The sequence below is a fragment of the Zonotrichia albicollis genome, chromosome 5 (genome assembly GCF_047830755.1).
Source record: "Zonotrichia albicollis isolate bZonAlb1 chromosome 5, bZonAlb1.hap1, whole genome shotgun sequence".
Lineage (NCBI taxonomy): Eukaryota > Metazoa > Chordata > Aves > Passeriformes > Passerellidae > Zonotrichia > Zonotrichia albicollis.
This window is the reverse complement of record NC_133823.1, coordinates 27,480,012-27,496,184: the sequence shown is the minus strand read 5'-3', so window position 1 is coordinate 27,496,184 and position 16,173 is coordinate 27,480,012. Positions and strand designations below refer to the sequence as shown.

The 16,173-nt window shown below is 44.1% G+C and overlaps 1 protein-coding gene across 1 annotated transcript in view; it reads left to right on the top strand.

Moving 5' to 3' along the window:
- The first annotated feature begins 461 nt into the window (after positions 1 to 461).
- DCHS2 (dachsous cadherin-related 2) overlaps positions 462 to 16,173 on the top strand; it is a 112,206-nt gene continuing 96,494 nt past the window's right edge. Inside the window, exon 1 of the mRNA XM_074541160.1 lies at positions 462 to 2,647. Within this exon, the coding sequence (XP_074397261.1) occupies positions 824 to 2,647 (1,824 nt within the window). The 5' untranslated portion in view covers positions 462 to 823. The remainder of the gene's footprint in view (positions 2,648 to 16,173) is intronic.

Genomic DNA, 16,173 nt, shown 5'->3' with positions numbered 1-16,173 from the left:
AACAGCAAGAGACGAGTAACCACTAAAGTACTGTACTTGGCTTTCATGGATAGATGGATGGCTGGTACTTAGCATTTATATGACACTGTCTATTCTTGGTGTAATTGAAAAACACTTATTCTTAGACCATTCTGAGATAGATACTGGAGGAATAGTGGTAAAGGAAAGAAGTTCCAGTCTTGCTGAAACTGATTGAAGTTTTTACTTAAAGCTTTACTTCTGGTAAATGCTTCCCTGCCATGCTGAGTTGCTATTTACTGACCCAGTGCTAGAATAACAAGCAAGCCTTTTAATGGAAAATGAGGACCAGAATATTAAGGCAAGACAAATCCTTGCTGAATTGTGCAAACTCGTTTATCCTCGCAGATTTCTGTTTCATTTAAATTCCTGTTCTTCACGAGCCATGCCTCTGCATCTAGAGGCAGTCCGTGCGCTAGTCACGCTTTGTCCCACCAGCAGGAAGCCAGCTGATTCCCCGAGTAATCAATTTCGGCGAAGGCTTCTCCGGATCCTGGGCGGCAGCGGAGCAGCGCCACACCATCCCGACCCATCCCGACACGTCCGTGCGCGGGGGACGCGGCCACCCCCCCGGGCGCTGGGTGGGTGGGTGGGCGGCGGCCCCAGGGCTGCGGGGGCGCGGCGGGGCGGGGGCTGCGCGGGGCGGCGGCGGCGGGAGCCGCTCTCCCGCCTCCTCGCACACGCTCGTCCTTCCCATCCCCGGCGGCGGCGTTCCGAGTCGCTCCCGCGGCGGCGAGGCGGAGGCACCTGCGTGTGGCGAGCAGCAGGGCGCGGGCTGCCCGCGATGCCGGCTTAGCGGCCAAGCATGGCGCGGCGGCTGCGGGCCGGCAGGTGCCGGGCCGGGCAGGGCGGCGCTGCCCCGACGGGACGGGCTCTGGCGCTGCTGCTGCCGCTGTGGCTGTGCGCGGCGGGCGGCGGCGCGGCGCCGGTGTATAACCTCAGCCTGGCAGTGGACGAGGGGCTGCCGGCCGAGACGTTGGTGGGCGACATCCGCGCAGGACTGCCACCGGGCTCGGACCCGCCCGGGGGCTTCCTGCTGTCGGAGGGGAGCGGCGAGTCGGCAGTGCTGGCGGACTTCCACGTCCAGCCGGAGACGGGCATCATCCGCACGGCGCGGCGGCTGGACCGGGAGCGGCGGGCGCGCTACAGCTTCGCGGCGGCCACGCTGCGCGGCGAGGTGGTGCAGGTGGAGATCGCTGTCACCGACGTGAACGACCACCCGCCGCGCTTCCCGAAGGACAGTCTGCAGCTCAACATCTCCGAGCTCAGCCCCCCCGGCACCGCTTTCCGCCTGCCGGCTGCCCGCGACCCGGACGCGGGCGGCTTCGGCACGCAGGGCTACGCGCTGCTGGAGGAGGGCGGCTCGGCGGGGGAGCCGCCGCTGTTCCAGCTGCGCTATGTGCGGCCGGAGCCGCTGGAGCTGGTGCTGCTGCGGCGGCTGGACCGCGAACGGGCGGACGTCCACCGGCTGGTGGTGGAGGCGTGGGACGGCGGCAGCCCGCGGCGACGCGGCCGCCTGCGGGTGTCGGTGCGGGTGCTGGACGAGAACGACAACGCGCCCGCCTTCAGCCGCGGCGAATACCGGGCGCGGCTGCGGGAGGACGCGCCGCCGGGCACCGCCGTCTGCCGCCTGCGGGCCACCGACCCCGACCTGGGCGCCAACGGCGAGGTGCGGTACGCCATCAATCGCCGGCAGAGCGACCCCGACGGCTACTTCGCGGTGGAGGAGCGCAGCGGCGTCCTGCGCCTCCGCCGCCCGCTGGACCGCGAGGCGCGGGCCCTGCACCGCCTGGTCGTGGAGGCGCGGGACGGCGGCGCCCAGCCCGAGGTCTCCAGCGTCCTCGTCTCCGTGGCCGTGCTGGACGTGAACGACAACCGGCCCTCCATCCGTCTGCTCTACCTCACCGAGACCGGCGGCCCACGGGTCTCCGAAGGGGCGCGGCCCGGCGACTACGTGGCCCGAGTCTCCGTCTCGGACGCCGACGAGGGCGGCGACGAGGAGGGCGCAGAGGGCGACGGCGGCGGCATCGCGCTGGCCCTGCTGGGCGGCGACGGCGCCTTCGCCTTGCGGACGGCCGGGGCCGGCGTCTTCTTCCTCTGCGTGGCGGGGCCGCTGGACCGCGAGAGCCGCGACCTGTACGAGCTGCGGCTGGTGGCCACGGACGGCGGCACGCCGCCGCTCTCCGCCGAGGAGCCGCTGCTGCTGCGCGTCGCCGACCTCAACGACGAGACGCCCGCGTTCCCGCAGCCCCACTACCGCGCCGCCGTCTCGGAGGCCGCCTCCCCCGGCACCGCCGTGCTCCGCCTCAGCGCCTCGGACGCCGACGAGCCGGGCTCGCCCAACGCCGAGGTGCGGTACGCGCTGGAGGGCGACGCGGCCGCCCTGGCCCTGCTGCGCATCGACGCGCGGAGCGGCGCCGTCAGCACCCGCGCGCGCCTAGACCGGGAGCGGCAGGCGGCGCTGGAGCTGCGCGTGGTGGCGCGGGACGGCGGCGTCCCCCCGCGCGCCGCCGCGTGCCGCCTCAGCGTGCGCGTGGAGGACGCCAACGACAACGAGCCGCACTTCGAGCGCGCCGTGTACCGAGCGCGCATGCCCGAGCACGCCGCGCGCGGCCGCCGCCTCCTCCAGGTGAGCCCCACACGGCCCCGCTCGGCCCGGCCCCCGGGGCCGCTGCCCTGGAACGCCCGCGCTCCGTGGCACCGCCGCCGCTCTCCAGCACTGCCGCGGGAAGCAGGGGGCGCGGCAGCTGGAGCGCAGTTAGTCAGCTCGTACCGCCAGTCTCACAAGCGCTCCTTGTCCCGTAACACTTGCAGCGTGGGTAATGAGCACAGCTCAGGTCTTCAGAGGGAGTCAAGTGTCAGCTCTGGTTAAACCTCAGAGGGAGTTAAACCAGCTGTGATACTTCTGAGGACTTGAGATGGTGTTCAGAGAGCCGGTAGGACCCGTCCCGAGGGCAGCATGACCCAAACTCAGCCAGAGAGAAGGGCAGCCAGTGTAACACACAATTAACATGCACGTCAGGGCCTTTGTGATGGTTACCGAGCTGCCAGCTAACGATGTGAATCAACTCACCCTGCCTTTGAAGAAACTGATTAGTTCTAATAGAGAAAAAAGTTCTAGTTGTTCATAAAAACCCCTTTTTAGTCTTTGCAGGTGAACTTGAAGGGAGGCTTTGGAGAGCCAGAAATTGACAGAGAGCCCTTTTGCTTTTAGCTTGGGAAAGCATTGCAGAATGTATACCTTTGAAATGAACAAAGCCTTTTCCATCAGAAGAAAATTCACAGCAGTTGGGCCTGTGAATGCTTCTGAGTTGGTGCAGAGCTTACATGAATTTGGGAAAAACCATTGCTTAAAGAGGAAACCTAGGGAGAACTGCAATGTGTTTCCTCAGTACATTTGATGAAAAATCAATCTGTCTTTATCTTCAGGTTGTCTTTATCTTCAATCTGTCTTTATCTTCGGGTGACCTACTAAATTATTTTTTTTCTTTTCAAGTCAGGAGTCATTGGTGATATTTTGGGTTTGACAGTAGCTGATTGGAACAAAAGGCGTTTCCTTCCCTATATAAGTTTTTCTCTTTTTTCCAAATTTTACTCGGAGCTCAAAAAGTACACAATTTTTACAGCCCTAATACAATTTAATCTAAAAAACCTTGGGCAGGTTGAGCTTATGGAGTTTTTCATTTGGTATCCCAAGCCAGAAAGAAAATCCCATCACTGCCCTTTCTTTTTCTTTCAACACGATGGAGGAAAAAAACCACCAAAAACCCAAACCCCAAAGAGACCCCAGAACGTCGTGCACCGCTGGCCCCAGGAAAGCCCAGGAGAAGAATAACCACATAATTTTAGGAGCCGGCGATGTCCCGGGGCGGTGCGGAGCAGTGCGTGCGGCAGCCCCGGCCCCGCCGCGGGCGTCCGTGGTGCTGAAAGGCGGCGGGGCCGCAGGGAGCGCTGCCGCAGCCCCACACCCGGCCCGGCTGGCGGACAGCGGCTGTTTGCTTCCGATTGGAGCGGGTGGAAGCCTCCCGAAGGGTTTCTGAGTGTTTCAAAGCGAATAACTTGTAACTGTGATTTTACTTTTTTTTTTTTTTTTATGTTGTGGTGCATTAATAGCGCAGATTTTCTAGGGCTGCACCTGTCATGCACTGTGATGTCGTGGGCGTGGATATCACTCACGGTGCACTGAATTTTGGAAGTGTCACCATGCCGCCATAATCCTGTTTAGAGAGTAGAAAGAAATAGTCATGTCTTGGTCATGATTGAACCAGGAGTAATAAAGCCAAACATGAATGAGAAGGAGGCATGAGAGACATGCAGGTGAGTATTCTATGGCCTGCCAGGAGAGGAAGCTGGTTCTACTTGCAGCTTAATCCAGGATCATTGTAGTGATGTCCAAGTTTAATTCTACATTGTGTAGCGGGCCTAAACTTTAAACATGTCCACCTTCTACAATAATTCTTGTACCTTTTCCCCCAGGAAAGGAAATCTTCTGTTCAAAGATTGTGAGCATGAAGCAGGCAGCTTCATTTATGTTGCTGCAGGAGTTGGAGTGAGTGATGAGAATGTAGAAAATAGTTTTTGGTTTGGCCAAAGCTGTTTTTCAGGGTCTGTGGTATGAGTCAGCTCCAGGTGGGCTCATGAACTTCAGAGCTAGCATGAGAAGGAGGTAACCATGGTACTGTTTTCTGCTGCTCCTGGAGAATAGGAAACAAACCAAGATATTGGAGGAGGCTACTCATGTCACATCTACCTCTACTCCACAGCCTGGGAGGTGGTAATAAACATTTGTTTTATATTTGAGTCACAATCATGATATCTGGAAGTCTTCTAAACCCTCTAGTCTTTTCCCTCTGCAAGCAGAGGGCATTACTGAAGCAGTCATGTTCATCAGTAACCTTTGTCTGGGGACCAGCTGGTGACAAACCACTGCCTCGTACACAGTTTGTCTAGAGCCTTCTGCCTTAGTGCTTTGCTGTGCCTCTACCCAGCCATTAAATAGCTGCACAACTTGTTCCCATATGTTCTTGACTGCATGTGGATAATGGGGGATTTCTTTCCTTCTGGGAAATCTTGAACTCCTACAGTGATCATTCAAGTTATCTCCATTTCCCCCCTACTCTCCACAGATGTAGCCCATAATGGGGGCTAGTCCTGTGAAATGGATCAACTTGCATGTAAGTCTGTATTAGTGGTTCCTCCTAGTCTGTAGGAATTCACCAATTAGAAGAATTAACCATGTACTTAAAAGATATTTTTCAACCACTTCTGGAAGTACTGCTTTGTTCTGGGCATGTGTCTGGGCTTTTCCTTGTGAACAAAGGACTCAGCCTTCCAGTGCAGATTGACCAGTAAGGGAGAATCTGAATCCTGACAAATAAATGGTATTTGTTGCCATTAATTAATATATTGCATATAAAATATTGCATCCTCAGGGTAGGTAATGCAGGAGGAGATCAGAAATCTGAGCAGCCAAATGGGAGAATGTTAAATGAAGAAAAGGGAAAATCAGTGGGAAAATAGTGGGTTATCAGACTTTAGAAAGTAGAGCAGATGTATGCAGTGAAAGACCTAAGTAGAATTTTGAAGTCATTAACAGCATTTGTTTAACTTTGGCCTATTTTGATACTGAACTTCTGGTTTGTTACCAGTTGTTATAGACACACCTTTGTTAAAATTTAAGCATTACTGGTGGCATGCCTAAAAAAAAAGGTACAGGAAGGTAAAAGTGAACACAACCAGAAATAAATTGTAGATCAAGGCAATTTGCAGTAACTAAAAGGGAAGCAGCAGAAGCGCTCTTTGTGACTTGTGATGTCTGCAGACATTTTAGTAATGCTTTGATTTTTGCAGATGTGTCAACATCCTGGTTTCTTCATGTAGAGGTACTGCATGTTAGTTTTGGGTGGCCACTGGCCTTAATCAGTTATTATGATGATGTTTCAGCATAATAAGAATCTATTTTCCTGAAGATCTTCAGCATGACCCAGAAATGGAATAAGATGGAGGAACGAGTGAGAACTCATTGAGTGCTCTCCTGTGTTTCTTACTGTACCTTCTCAAAGACCAGTGTGATTACAAATGTCCATCGACTGTTGAGTGATGGTGGTGATTATGTCCTATTTCTGCACTCTTTGGTGTGAGCTTGACAATTTTAGGTAGATTTAGCATCTGATGATGTGTAACTCTTTGATAACTGCACCTCTGTGGCCTAAGGGTAAGGGGGTGTGGCAAAATGTCTCTCTTCTGAGCCATTTACTTATCCTGAATTAAGAAAAAAAGCTTTGTCATAGACCTGCCTTGATAACAGAGGTTTAATTCTAGTTACAAATTTTATTTTCAAGCTTTTTTTGGTGATTGCAATGCTTCTCAATACTCATTGTTAAGGTTCTCTTTAGCACAATATATCTCGTAATTATAGTACTGTAGTGCCAGATTTGTCAGGATTTCCTGTCTTCTAGCTGAAGTAGAGTATTGAAAGGTAATATTTTTTCTTCCTCTTTCTGTCTCTGAGCAGGCTGCAACATTATCTGAATTAGGAGAAATCAGCACATCATGTTGGCATCAATTTGCCTGGTGTTTTTTACCTAGATGGGACGGAAACACCACATTCTCTTTCTTATCCTCCATGGGCTCCTACATAAAAGAGTATTTCCCTTACTGGCTTCTGCAAAGCTTAACAGTTTGGTGATGGTGACAGCTGTCAGTTCAACTCAAATTTTGAACTTAATGAAGGTGTTTGTTTTGAGTTATATAGCATAGTACATTCTGTATGTGTTTGGGGCTTGTAGGTTAAACTTGCTTCCACTGCCAGAGTGTGCTGTAGCTTGTGGTGTATAAATGTGGGTTGGTCATTCTCTTACAGTGCACGTGCATTCTTATGAAAAGTCTAACAAGTTATGTACCTGTAATTGCATATTGAAAAGAATGTTGTCATGAATTAGTAACAGCCATGTCAGTAGCTTTTTAGTAAATTTATTTTCTTTTATGGTGTATTAGAAAATTCATGTTTATTGGCTTTAGAGTCATCGCTGAAAGAGCAGAGGAAGAGAAAAAAACATATGTTATCTGGCAAATGATAGAGAATCACATGCATTCCAGTGTTATGAGAACTTGTACTTTTCTGATCCATTAAGGAGGCTGTTTCAACTTACTGGGTAGTTTATTCCTTTTATTTAAAAATAATAGACTTTCTGATGCTGAGATTGTGGGAGGTTTGTAAATACAATGACATCAAAGAAAGATTTTGTTTGAAGGTCTTAAAGCTAATCTAGGTATGCCAGGAATTGTGGAATAATAAATCAGTGAGACTTTAGAAAATACTATTTAAAGGTATAATATATGTAAGAAGGATGCATGTGGTTTGAGGATTTTTAAGTGCTTAGTATATTTGAGAGTTGTTATTTGTACTTTCTTGAAATACACATTTCCAAGAGCTACTTGCAGAAAGAGAGAATTCTAAAAAGACAGTATAACATGCATCTTTTCTAATTTTTCTCTGCCTTCTGCAAAATTAAAAGGAAAACTAAGAGGACAAAAAGGAATGGAGGATTCATCCCTGCTCTGAGGGATGGAGACTTAGAGACCGTAATCTGTCATGGAGACACTAAGCAGGTAGCACCAGCATTGGCTGCAGACCACATTTTTCTTCCTTTTCTTTCCCTGAATGTTGAAACAAGGAGATAAAAGGGTAGTCCTTTCCCTCGTGGTTTTGATTCTGGATCATTTAAGCCCCACTGCAATTACCAAAAGCACAAATGAAGCCAGCAAAGAAGGTTCATGCAAATTCTAAAGAGTTATGAAATCCAACCCATCCCTGTTAGAGGTAAGCCAGAAAGATGCTAAAGATGTCATGCCATGAATTCCTCTGCTTCTTGAGTTCTCCAGGTCCTATTTTCACTGTATTCAATTTAAAGTCAGCTGCAAAAAAGACAGATTTTTTTTGTTGACTTGAAATGCTACTGTGTTTTAAGACTAATGCAGTTGACAACAGAGAGACCAAACCCCAGACTAAACTACAGCAACAGCAAAGAAATTTGTCATCTAATCTGTAACTATAACACCAAACTATTTACTTGTTCATCCAATTTCTATTCTTATACTGAATCTGAAAGCAGTTAACATGTCATCATTTATCGGTTAGATGTGTAATTTTGTAGCAATTATTTATTTCTAAATTCACAACAAGTATCTCTTTGCACTCCAGAAGCTGTTCAGTAGATTGTCAGTATTTTATCATAGCTTTGTGGATATAAAATCGGTTTTTGTAGCTATGCACAGCTTTTTGTGATCTATTAATATGTAGCTTTAGGAAGTGTGTGTGGTCTGGGCTCAGAGATAAATAGATGTTTCTTTGAATCTGTGCAGCCGTAGTAGATGGCCATGCTGAGTTGATTGCAGGAAGGAAGAAAAAAAAAATCAACCCCCAAAATACATAATTTTAATCCTTAGGTAAATTCAGGTGAATTGGAATTCTCCAAATACTTTTGCTTAAGAATTCTCTTATGGTGGCCTTTTAGCATTTTAAAAATAGAAAAACTGTTCCATTTAATAATTAAAGCATATGTAAGAATGAGACTCTGCTCCTTGATGCAATCCTTATCTGACATTGAATGGGTGCTTTATAGATTTAAGAAGCTCTGATCCTGGGAAATTGATATTGGAAGCCTTTCACTTTGCTTCTCTTAGTTTGTGGTTACTCTTAAATGTGGCAAGTGTTAAATTTTCAGTGTCTAACACCTGCAAAAAAACAGTTCTCCAAAGGTAATTGCCCCCCATCTGTGTAATAAATCTACAGCTGTTTGCTACTTTAATCCATGATTTTGAGAACATATGAAATATTGAAACATCAAAAACACATTGACACGGAAACATTTGGCTTTTATTTGAGAATTAAAAATTATGTTAAAGTTTAAGAACAAAAACTTTTAAAAAGTTTTGGCAGTAAATTACCTTTTTTTTCCCAGTTCTCAGGAAAATCTTTTAATTGATGTCAGCAAACTGGGTCTGGAAAGAGGGAAGTTTTGAAAGTTTATGTAAGTCCAAAATTTTCTGCATATTTCAGTCTATAGCTGTGATAGAATGCGAGCATATGTAATATTCTTGTTAGAGAAATTAGATGTGTCCCTAACTATGGAAAAGGAGTAATGATATTAAAAAGTCTTAATCATAGACTTTATATTGCAGAGAGCTGTGTATTAAAATATTAGTTAATAGTCTACTCAGAGCACCCGTGGCAAAGACAGAGTTCTTGAATACCTTTGGCTGTTAAATTTTTAGATTTTTATGCAGCGTAATGAATAACATTTCTGTTAAGTGTCCAGCAAGAGTTCATTTATAGCCATTGACCTTCTGGAGTAATGGTCCTGAACTACTTTTTTAAATGGAAGTCATCCCAATTCAGAAATGGATGGATTTTGCTGGCGTTCACTTTTATACAAAGAATTGGCATCAGCAGTTGTCTTATAGTACACTAGAGCAAATTATTAAAAATCTGTATATGGATGGATATGGTTGGTTCTGTCAATTTATCAAATATTAATGGCATTTTATTGTCCTCACAGATTTTCATGAATTGGTGGGTGAGCAGAATGCTCAGTCTTTCCTGGAAGACTTTAAAGCATTGGGAAACAAATGAGTTAGGAATCCCTAAATTCCACCTTACTATGCAAGCAGATTGACATGCAGCAGGATGAGCCTTTTAATTTTACTTCATGGCTCATTTCATTCCTGAAAACAAACTTCTAGTTGCATGCTGAAAAAAAAATCAATGATTTCCAGAGTCTGCATTTTTCTTTTAAATTTGTCGGAGTGATCTGTACTCCACATTGAGTGTCAAACTATTGTGAACACTTCTGTAGTGAGGAATGGGGCTCTCTGTCCAGCTGATTGTTCAAATCCTGCTGCAGGTGTAAACAGCATGGAAGCAGAGATATCAGCTAACAAAACTCTTGGGGTAAAATATCACACAGCTCATTTGGGGCAGGCGTTATATGCAGCAGTCATTATATGTATTGTATCAGACCAATAAATTTCCCATCTAGCCCCATATCCTTCTTGTTTTAGAAGCTAAAAGCATACACCCTGGATGAGTGCAAGAACAGGGCAAACGTGACATTTTCCGTCATGGATTCTTGGTGTTTGACCATTTTCAGTCTCAGGACATCCCAGGCAAGGTAGCTTGTGCACATTTGTAACCCTGAATGGATTTTTTTCATTTTAATTTTAATGAAATTACCTAGCCCTCACGTCAGCATTTCCCAAGTATCATTTGACCTTAACATGTTGTGGTGGTGGATGTGTCAATCAGCTGCCTACTCCAGGAGAAAGCACCTTTTGCTCTCAACCTAGAGACAAAGAGGATGTTGGTCCAACTCCTTTTGATTTCACATCTGCTGTATCACCTCTCAATTAATTTCCAGTACTCCTTCATGTTAGCTGAAAAAAATAAAAAGCATCTGGCCAGCAGCTACTCTTTTAACACCAAATGCTGAAACGTGCCACTGGTGAAAATATAAAATCAAGTGTTGTTTATAAAGGAAATGTAACAGAAGAAAGTTCACATGTTACAGAATTAATAGAGGATAGTGCCTTTCTCAGTCTATGAGAAAAGCATACTAATCTGTGTAAAAAGGCACTTCTTTCAGGAGGAGTAATGGATTTTTAAAATGATGCTCATAAATCACGGTTCATTCAATCAGTTCTAAGCTCTTTGAGACAAGTATATAAGAAGCTGTACAAAATCATTAATTTCATTGGCACTTAGGTGAAATAATTCTTCTCAGAATATTGAATTGCAAGGGATTTCTGTCATGCCTGAAGAGTGGTGGTATATTTAGCATTGCAACAGAAGATGTGCAGCAACTTCTCACCTCTTTGTACTGAGCTACTCTCCTATATAAACTTGTGTATATAATTTTATATTATATTTAAATAATCTGCAGGTGATTAAATAGCTGTATTCTTTCTAACACATGGTTGGCCAAATGTAGTAACTGTAAGGATTTACAGGAACTACTAGTGCACTCTAATGCAGAAGGGATCTTTGTAAGGACCTGTGTGCTGGCTGGATATGCTCGGATATAAAATCTCTGCTGACTCCTCTGAATACTTGTTAAGTGTTTTTAGGGTGGAGGCAGGAAATATGTACCAAAGTAGGTGGGTTACTGGTTGTGTTGTGTATGGAGTCAAATCATATTCCTCAGTTAATCCTATTTAAATGAAATAGGATAAAGAAAGTTTTAACCGGGCTTTCTTTAAGTGGGTGGACTTGACAGTACAACCTAAGCTTCATTGTAGCATCTGACAGGGAGAGTTAGGAGAACATTGTTTTAAGGGACGGACAATTGATAACTTGGGTTACTCTGGATGGGTCAAATCCAACCCCATTGATAACTTGGGTTACTCTGGATGGGTCAAATCTATGGACTTTGAAATGCTTTGAAGTGCTTTGTTTAGAAGTAGGTTTTCATTCTATTACTGAAAGTATGTTAGAGATGCAGCTCTACATTCTCTCTCTTCCTGTTCTCAGAACTAAATGAAAACAAGCATTACATTTATGCCAGACTTTACTAGTTCCATTTCCTGGGGAAATGATTTAAAATAAAAAATCAGGGTAGTTGTGCCTATGTAGTTATGCTCACAGGCTGCACTGCTTTCAGCATAAACTGTTGCAGTACTAACATTATTGGCTGTAATAAAAGCAAATGTACTAACTTCCAGCCCTGACAGATGTCTCAATCTCCTGCACTGACCTTGTGTAAAGTGTTTATGTCTCCCCTTCCCCCTCCTTGTCCCCAGCTACTTCCTTCATGCAGCGAATTAGGTTGTCATGCCTTTGTCTGCTCCACTTCCACTGACTTGTGCCTACATCTGATACTGGGAAAGGGGCACCAGGAAGGGCAGTTTTTAGCTCATGTCTGGCTAAACAGATGTGAGACAAACAACTTGTGTATGCTCTTTTTTCAACAGTTATAAACAAACACATATGGTTACTGCAGTGTCCAAGGAACTGGATGTATCTTACCAGTCAAAGAAACTGTGGAGATGACTGCATTCTGCTTCTGGTGCATTACCTTCTACATGACCTTTTGTTTTCAGTTGCATAAACCCCCAATTAATAGAATTTTATCCTACACATTCAGTTTATCCTGCTTTGAATTTTGAGCTCATGTCCAGACATACCAAAGTAATGATTTACGAAAGTCTTTTCTTCCATGTGTCCTTCTGTATTGTGGCATTAATATTAAACCTGTTATTTGCATGCAACTGTTTTCTCATAGGCTGTCACAGATATATTGATAGCTTCATCTCTGCTTCTTTACACCAGTAAGGTCACATATTAAACACTGCATAGATACATAGACACCTAATTATTTTTACTTAAGTTTATTTCATTAATCATTGGATAGGCTATTGCATTTTTATTAATTAGGTAATTTTATAGATACATTTCAGTTTGGTACTTTGATCACTAAGATGCTTAATTGACATTTCTGTAGGATTAATGTGTGTTTACATGGACATGGACTCAATAAAGCATGTCTGTTATTCTCTTCTGAAAAGATTGTCTTAAGATGCTCCCAAATGGAAGAGAATAATCTCTAGGAAAGAGGGATTATCCATCCCTCTGTTAATATTTAAGCCATGCATGGGACCATAAGTGCATGTGGTATAGATAGGGTTTTTGGTGTACCACTGGAAAATACATTCATCTACATACATGTATCAATCAGGGTTTAGACTTTAGAATTTGCAGTTACATTCAGGGGAAGGGAAGCAGTGACCGTAAAGCACCAACTCAGCACTTGCTCAGTATAGTACACAAAACACTCAAAACCTGTTTTGTGTACTGTACTGCTGCTGCTGCTCATGAAGACATGCAAGAGAACCTGATTTACAGCATTTTGAGAAAATAAATCACTTTGGATGCTTTGGAGCATACTGTGCTTACACGTGTGGTTATTCCAGTGAAGCTCTGGGGTAGCTGTTCAGCACCAGTAGTACCAAGGGTCACTTGGTGTTTGGAGCCCCATCAGGATCTAGTCTCCAGCTCATGGTGCAAAAGAAGGATGGGGCAAAAATTACTTGAATTGAACATTGTCTATTGAATCAGACCACAAGGGTTGGTAATGATGGGTTTTAAAGTAGACAAAATCTGGTGTTTCCTGCCTCTGCCTTGTGCTTGTGTAGGTCTATAGTAAGACTATACAACAACATCACTCCAGCTGGTAGCTGGACAAGTTGAGAGACAGTGGGGAGAATTGGGAGCATCTTTTCAAAAAACTTCAGTTGTTCAAACATACAGGGAGCTCAGGAACATATTCTGCAATGAAATCAGCCACAGCTTGTCCTTTGGGGGGATTTTCAGGTTTTCTGCATTTTTAAAATCCCAGTTAGTTTAATGTGTGTCTGTGGGTTTCTGAGAGGAAGAGAATGCTGTGTGCGTGCCCTGTAGGAGCAAGGGGATGAAACAAACTAATACTAAACAAACTAAATATGACCTGCTTTCCCAGAGCCCAGAACCCCTTCTTAATGTAACACATTTCAAAACAATGTGTTACTGTGTCTAGTAATAGTAGAATAATTATTTTCCCCAAAAGATTACATTGAAAATGAAGTCACAAGTTAGAAAATTCTTTCTCCTTTAGTTTTAGATTTGTGTAACTTTTAAAGGATCTAAGAGAGAGCATTTCATTCTGGTTTTCAAAAGAAAGAAGAATGGCAACCCCCCATGTATTTGGCTCTTGTTTGTTAGTTTGCTCTCTTTTGCTACTATGAAAGGAAAATTCCATATCCTGGAATTTGTTTCTTTTCCTTTTTTAGCTGTCTTTGAAGTTGGTGTCTTTAGCAATAATTTTGGCAGGGGTATAGCTTTATAATGATTTTGCTATGATACCAGACTGCTTTTGTGTTCACTTTCCATTGATAAAAAAACAAACCCTAGGTCTCTTAGGTTTGTAATATTCAATTAAAGAAGTAATGTTTACATTTTCTCAAAACTAATCAAAATTTTGGTTGGGTTTTTAAAATTTTATTTTAATACTCACTTGTGCCTGTATCTGAGGATGGGGGAAAGACCTGACAGTTGAAACAGACTTTTTGGAAGGCTAACTGCTTTTAATTTTCAGAAATGTTTGTCTGAAAGGAAGACTCTAGCCAGTATTTGGGAGTTAGACTAGACCATGTGTTAAATTTCCAGAACACTGTGGTTGTGGGACACAAGTTATCCCTCGGTTTCTAAACGTTGTTGAAATGCCATGTTCAGAAATCGCCAGGAAGCACAAATGTTTTCTATGTCTATTACATCTTATTGGAGGCCATTTATTGTGCACTCTTTGAGATTTTGATTTCATGCTGTGCCATCATTCTTGCTAATTGCTTCTAATGGAAACCATGTTTCAGGCCTATGAGCATGCACTAATCATGGTAATTTTTCCTTGAAAGTATGGATGAAAATTAGAAACATTGGTAGGGATTATCAGGTGCAAATCTCAGTACCCACCATCCCCAGAGGCTCCCAGTGACTAAACCTCCCCTTGCCTACCCCACATTTCTGGGAAACATACCAGAACTGCTGTGCCTTCTGAAATACATGGTCAGGCAGGTGTTTTCATCAGATCACTGGCTCTAGTCAGACCACTGGACCTTGTGGATATTCTCAGTTCAGCTGAAGAAAGAACAGAGATGATTTGTCCCCAGGCTGAGCCTGGAAATTTTAGAGGAAAATAATTAAAACAATTATTATCTCTCTTTCTGTAACAATTGTTTATAGATATGGTTCTCCCCAGTGTGCTATTCATAGTCACCAACAGTGTGAGATATTTCTACTTTGAGACCAATTCAGTATCACCTTAGCGAGTCACATTATAAAAGACCTGCTGCTTTCATTAAATGCCTTTCCCTTCTGATCCACCTGAAGACTGGAGTCTTTCTTTCCATCCCGGACTCAACAGCATCAGGACCTCTCTGCTCCAACATCTATATTCAGCGTTTTTTAAGTGGACAAGTTATTTGCAGAGGAAGGTTAGTACTTAAGGGGTAACATCTCACCTAAATCAGTTTGCATTTATCTTTTTTTTAGGCTGGATCTCTTTAACTTATAGTCATCCATGTTTGGGGTTATTTTCTTCAGTTTTCAATGAATAAATTCCCAGGTCACAGCAAGAGATATTAGTTTGTTTGTTGGTATGTAATTTCATATATTGTCATTCTATATTTATTACTTCAGTCTTCTTGTTCTTCTGTATAAAGATCCTCTTGATCTCCTACACTGATAGTGCTTTCTAGTTTCAGGAATTAGTGAATGTTAATCGAGTTGCTTATGTTCTGTTTTGTTTTTCTGGTTAATTAATAGATTTAACAAGCTGGTTATCAATACAACATATTTGTTAATTCCCTTTTTCGAGACAACTTGTTTTGGTTCCTTCTTTACCTAATTTTATAAAATATAACTCTTTGACTAAAAGTTGTGCTATCTCTACTAAGTAGTATGTAAAGAAATGTGATTTCTATTGGTTGCTTTATTAAATACAGATCAGCTTTCTTCTGTGCCTAGAGAAAATCTGTTATTGGAAAGATACTGAAGTACTTGACAAATGTTTTGTCTTCCTTTCTGTCTTTATTCCTTGAAAGTTGTTCTAATAGTCTGTTTAAGTCAGGCTGATAGGATTGTAGTTGCCACATTCAGTTTTTCTCCTTTTCTAGTAGTCCCTCCATTTGATTTTTTTTTAGAGAGATTGTTTTGTTAAGATCTAGAATGGTCACGGCTGCAGGCTTGCAGTTTGATTTGTCTGTTTTATAATAATTCTATATTGGGTCCTCCCACTTGGAATGCAGTTTGAATTTTATTTGTGAGGACCTGTTGTGTCCTCACTGTAGTTATGCTGGCCACAGTCACTGCTGATAGCGGAAGTGGGGAAGGTACTCCTTCCCCAATGGCCAATTAAAATGGCCAGTTTTAACAGCATGCTCTCATTTCATCTTGAGACACACATTTCTCTTCATTTTCTTCTGTCCAGAAATACCTGTGTTTTTTAATATAAAAAATATCACTTCAGTGATTAATTGAAGTGCTAGGCTTTTCTCATACCTCATACATTTCTCAAACCCTCCAGGATTTTTTGGTCTGTGTTAACTGCTCATTTAAGTATTATGTAT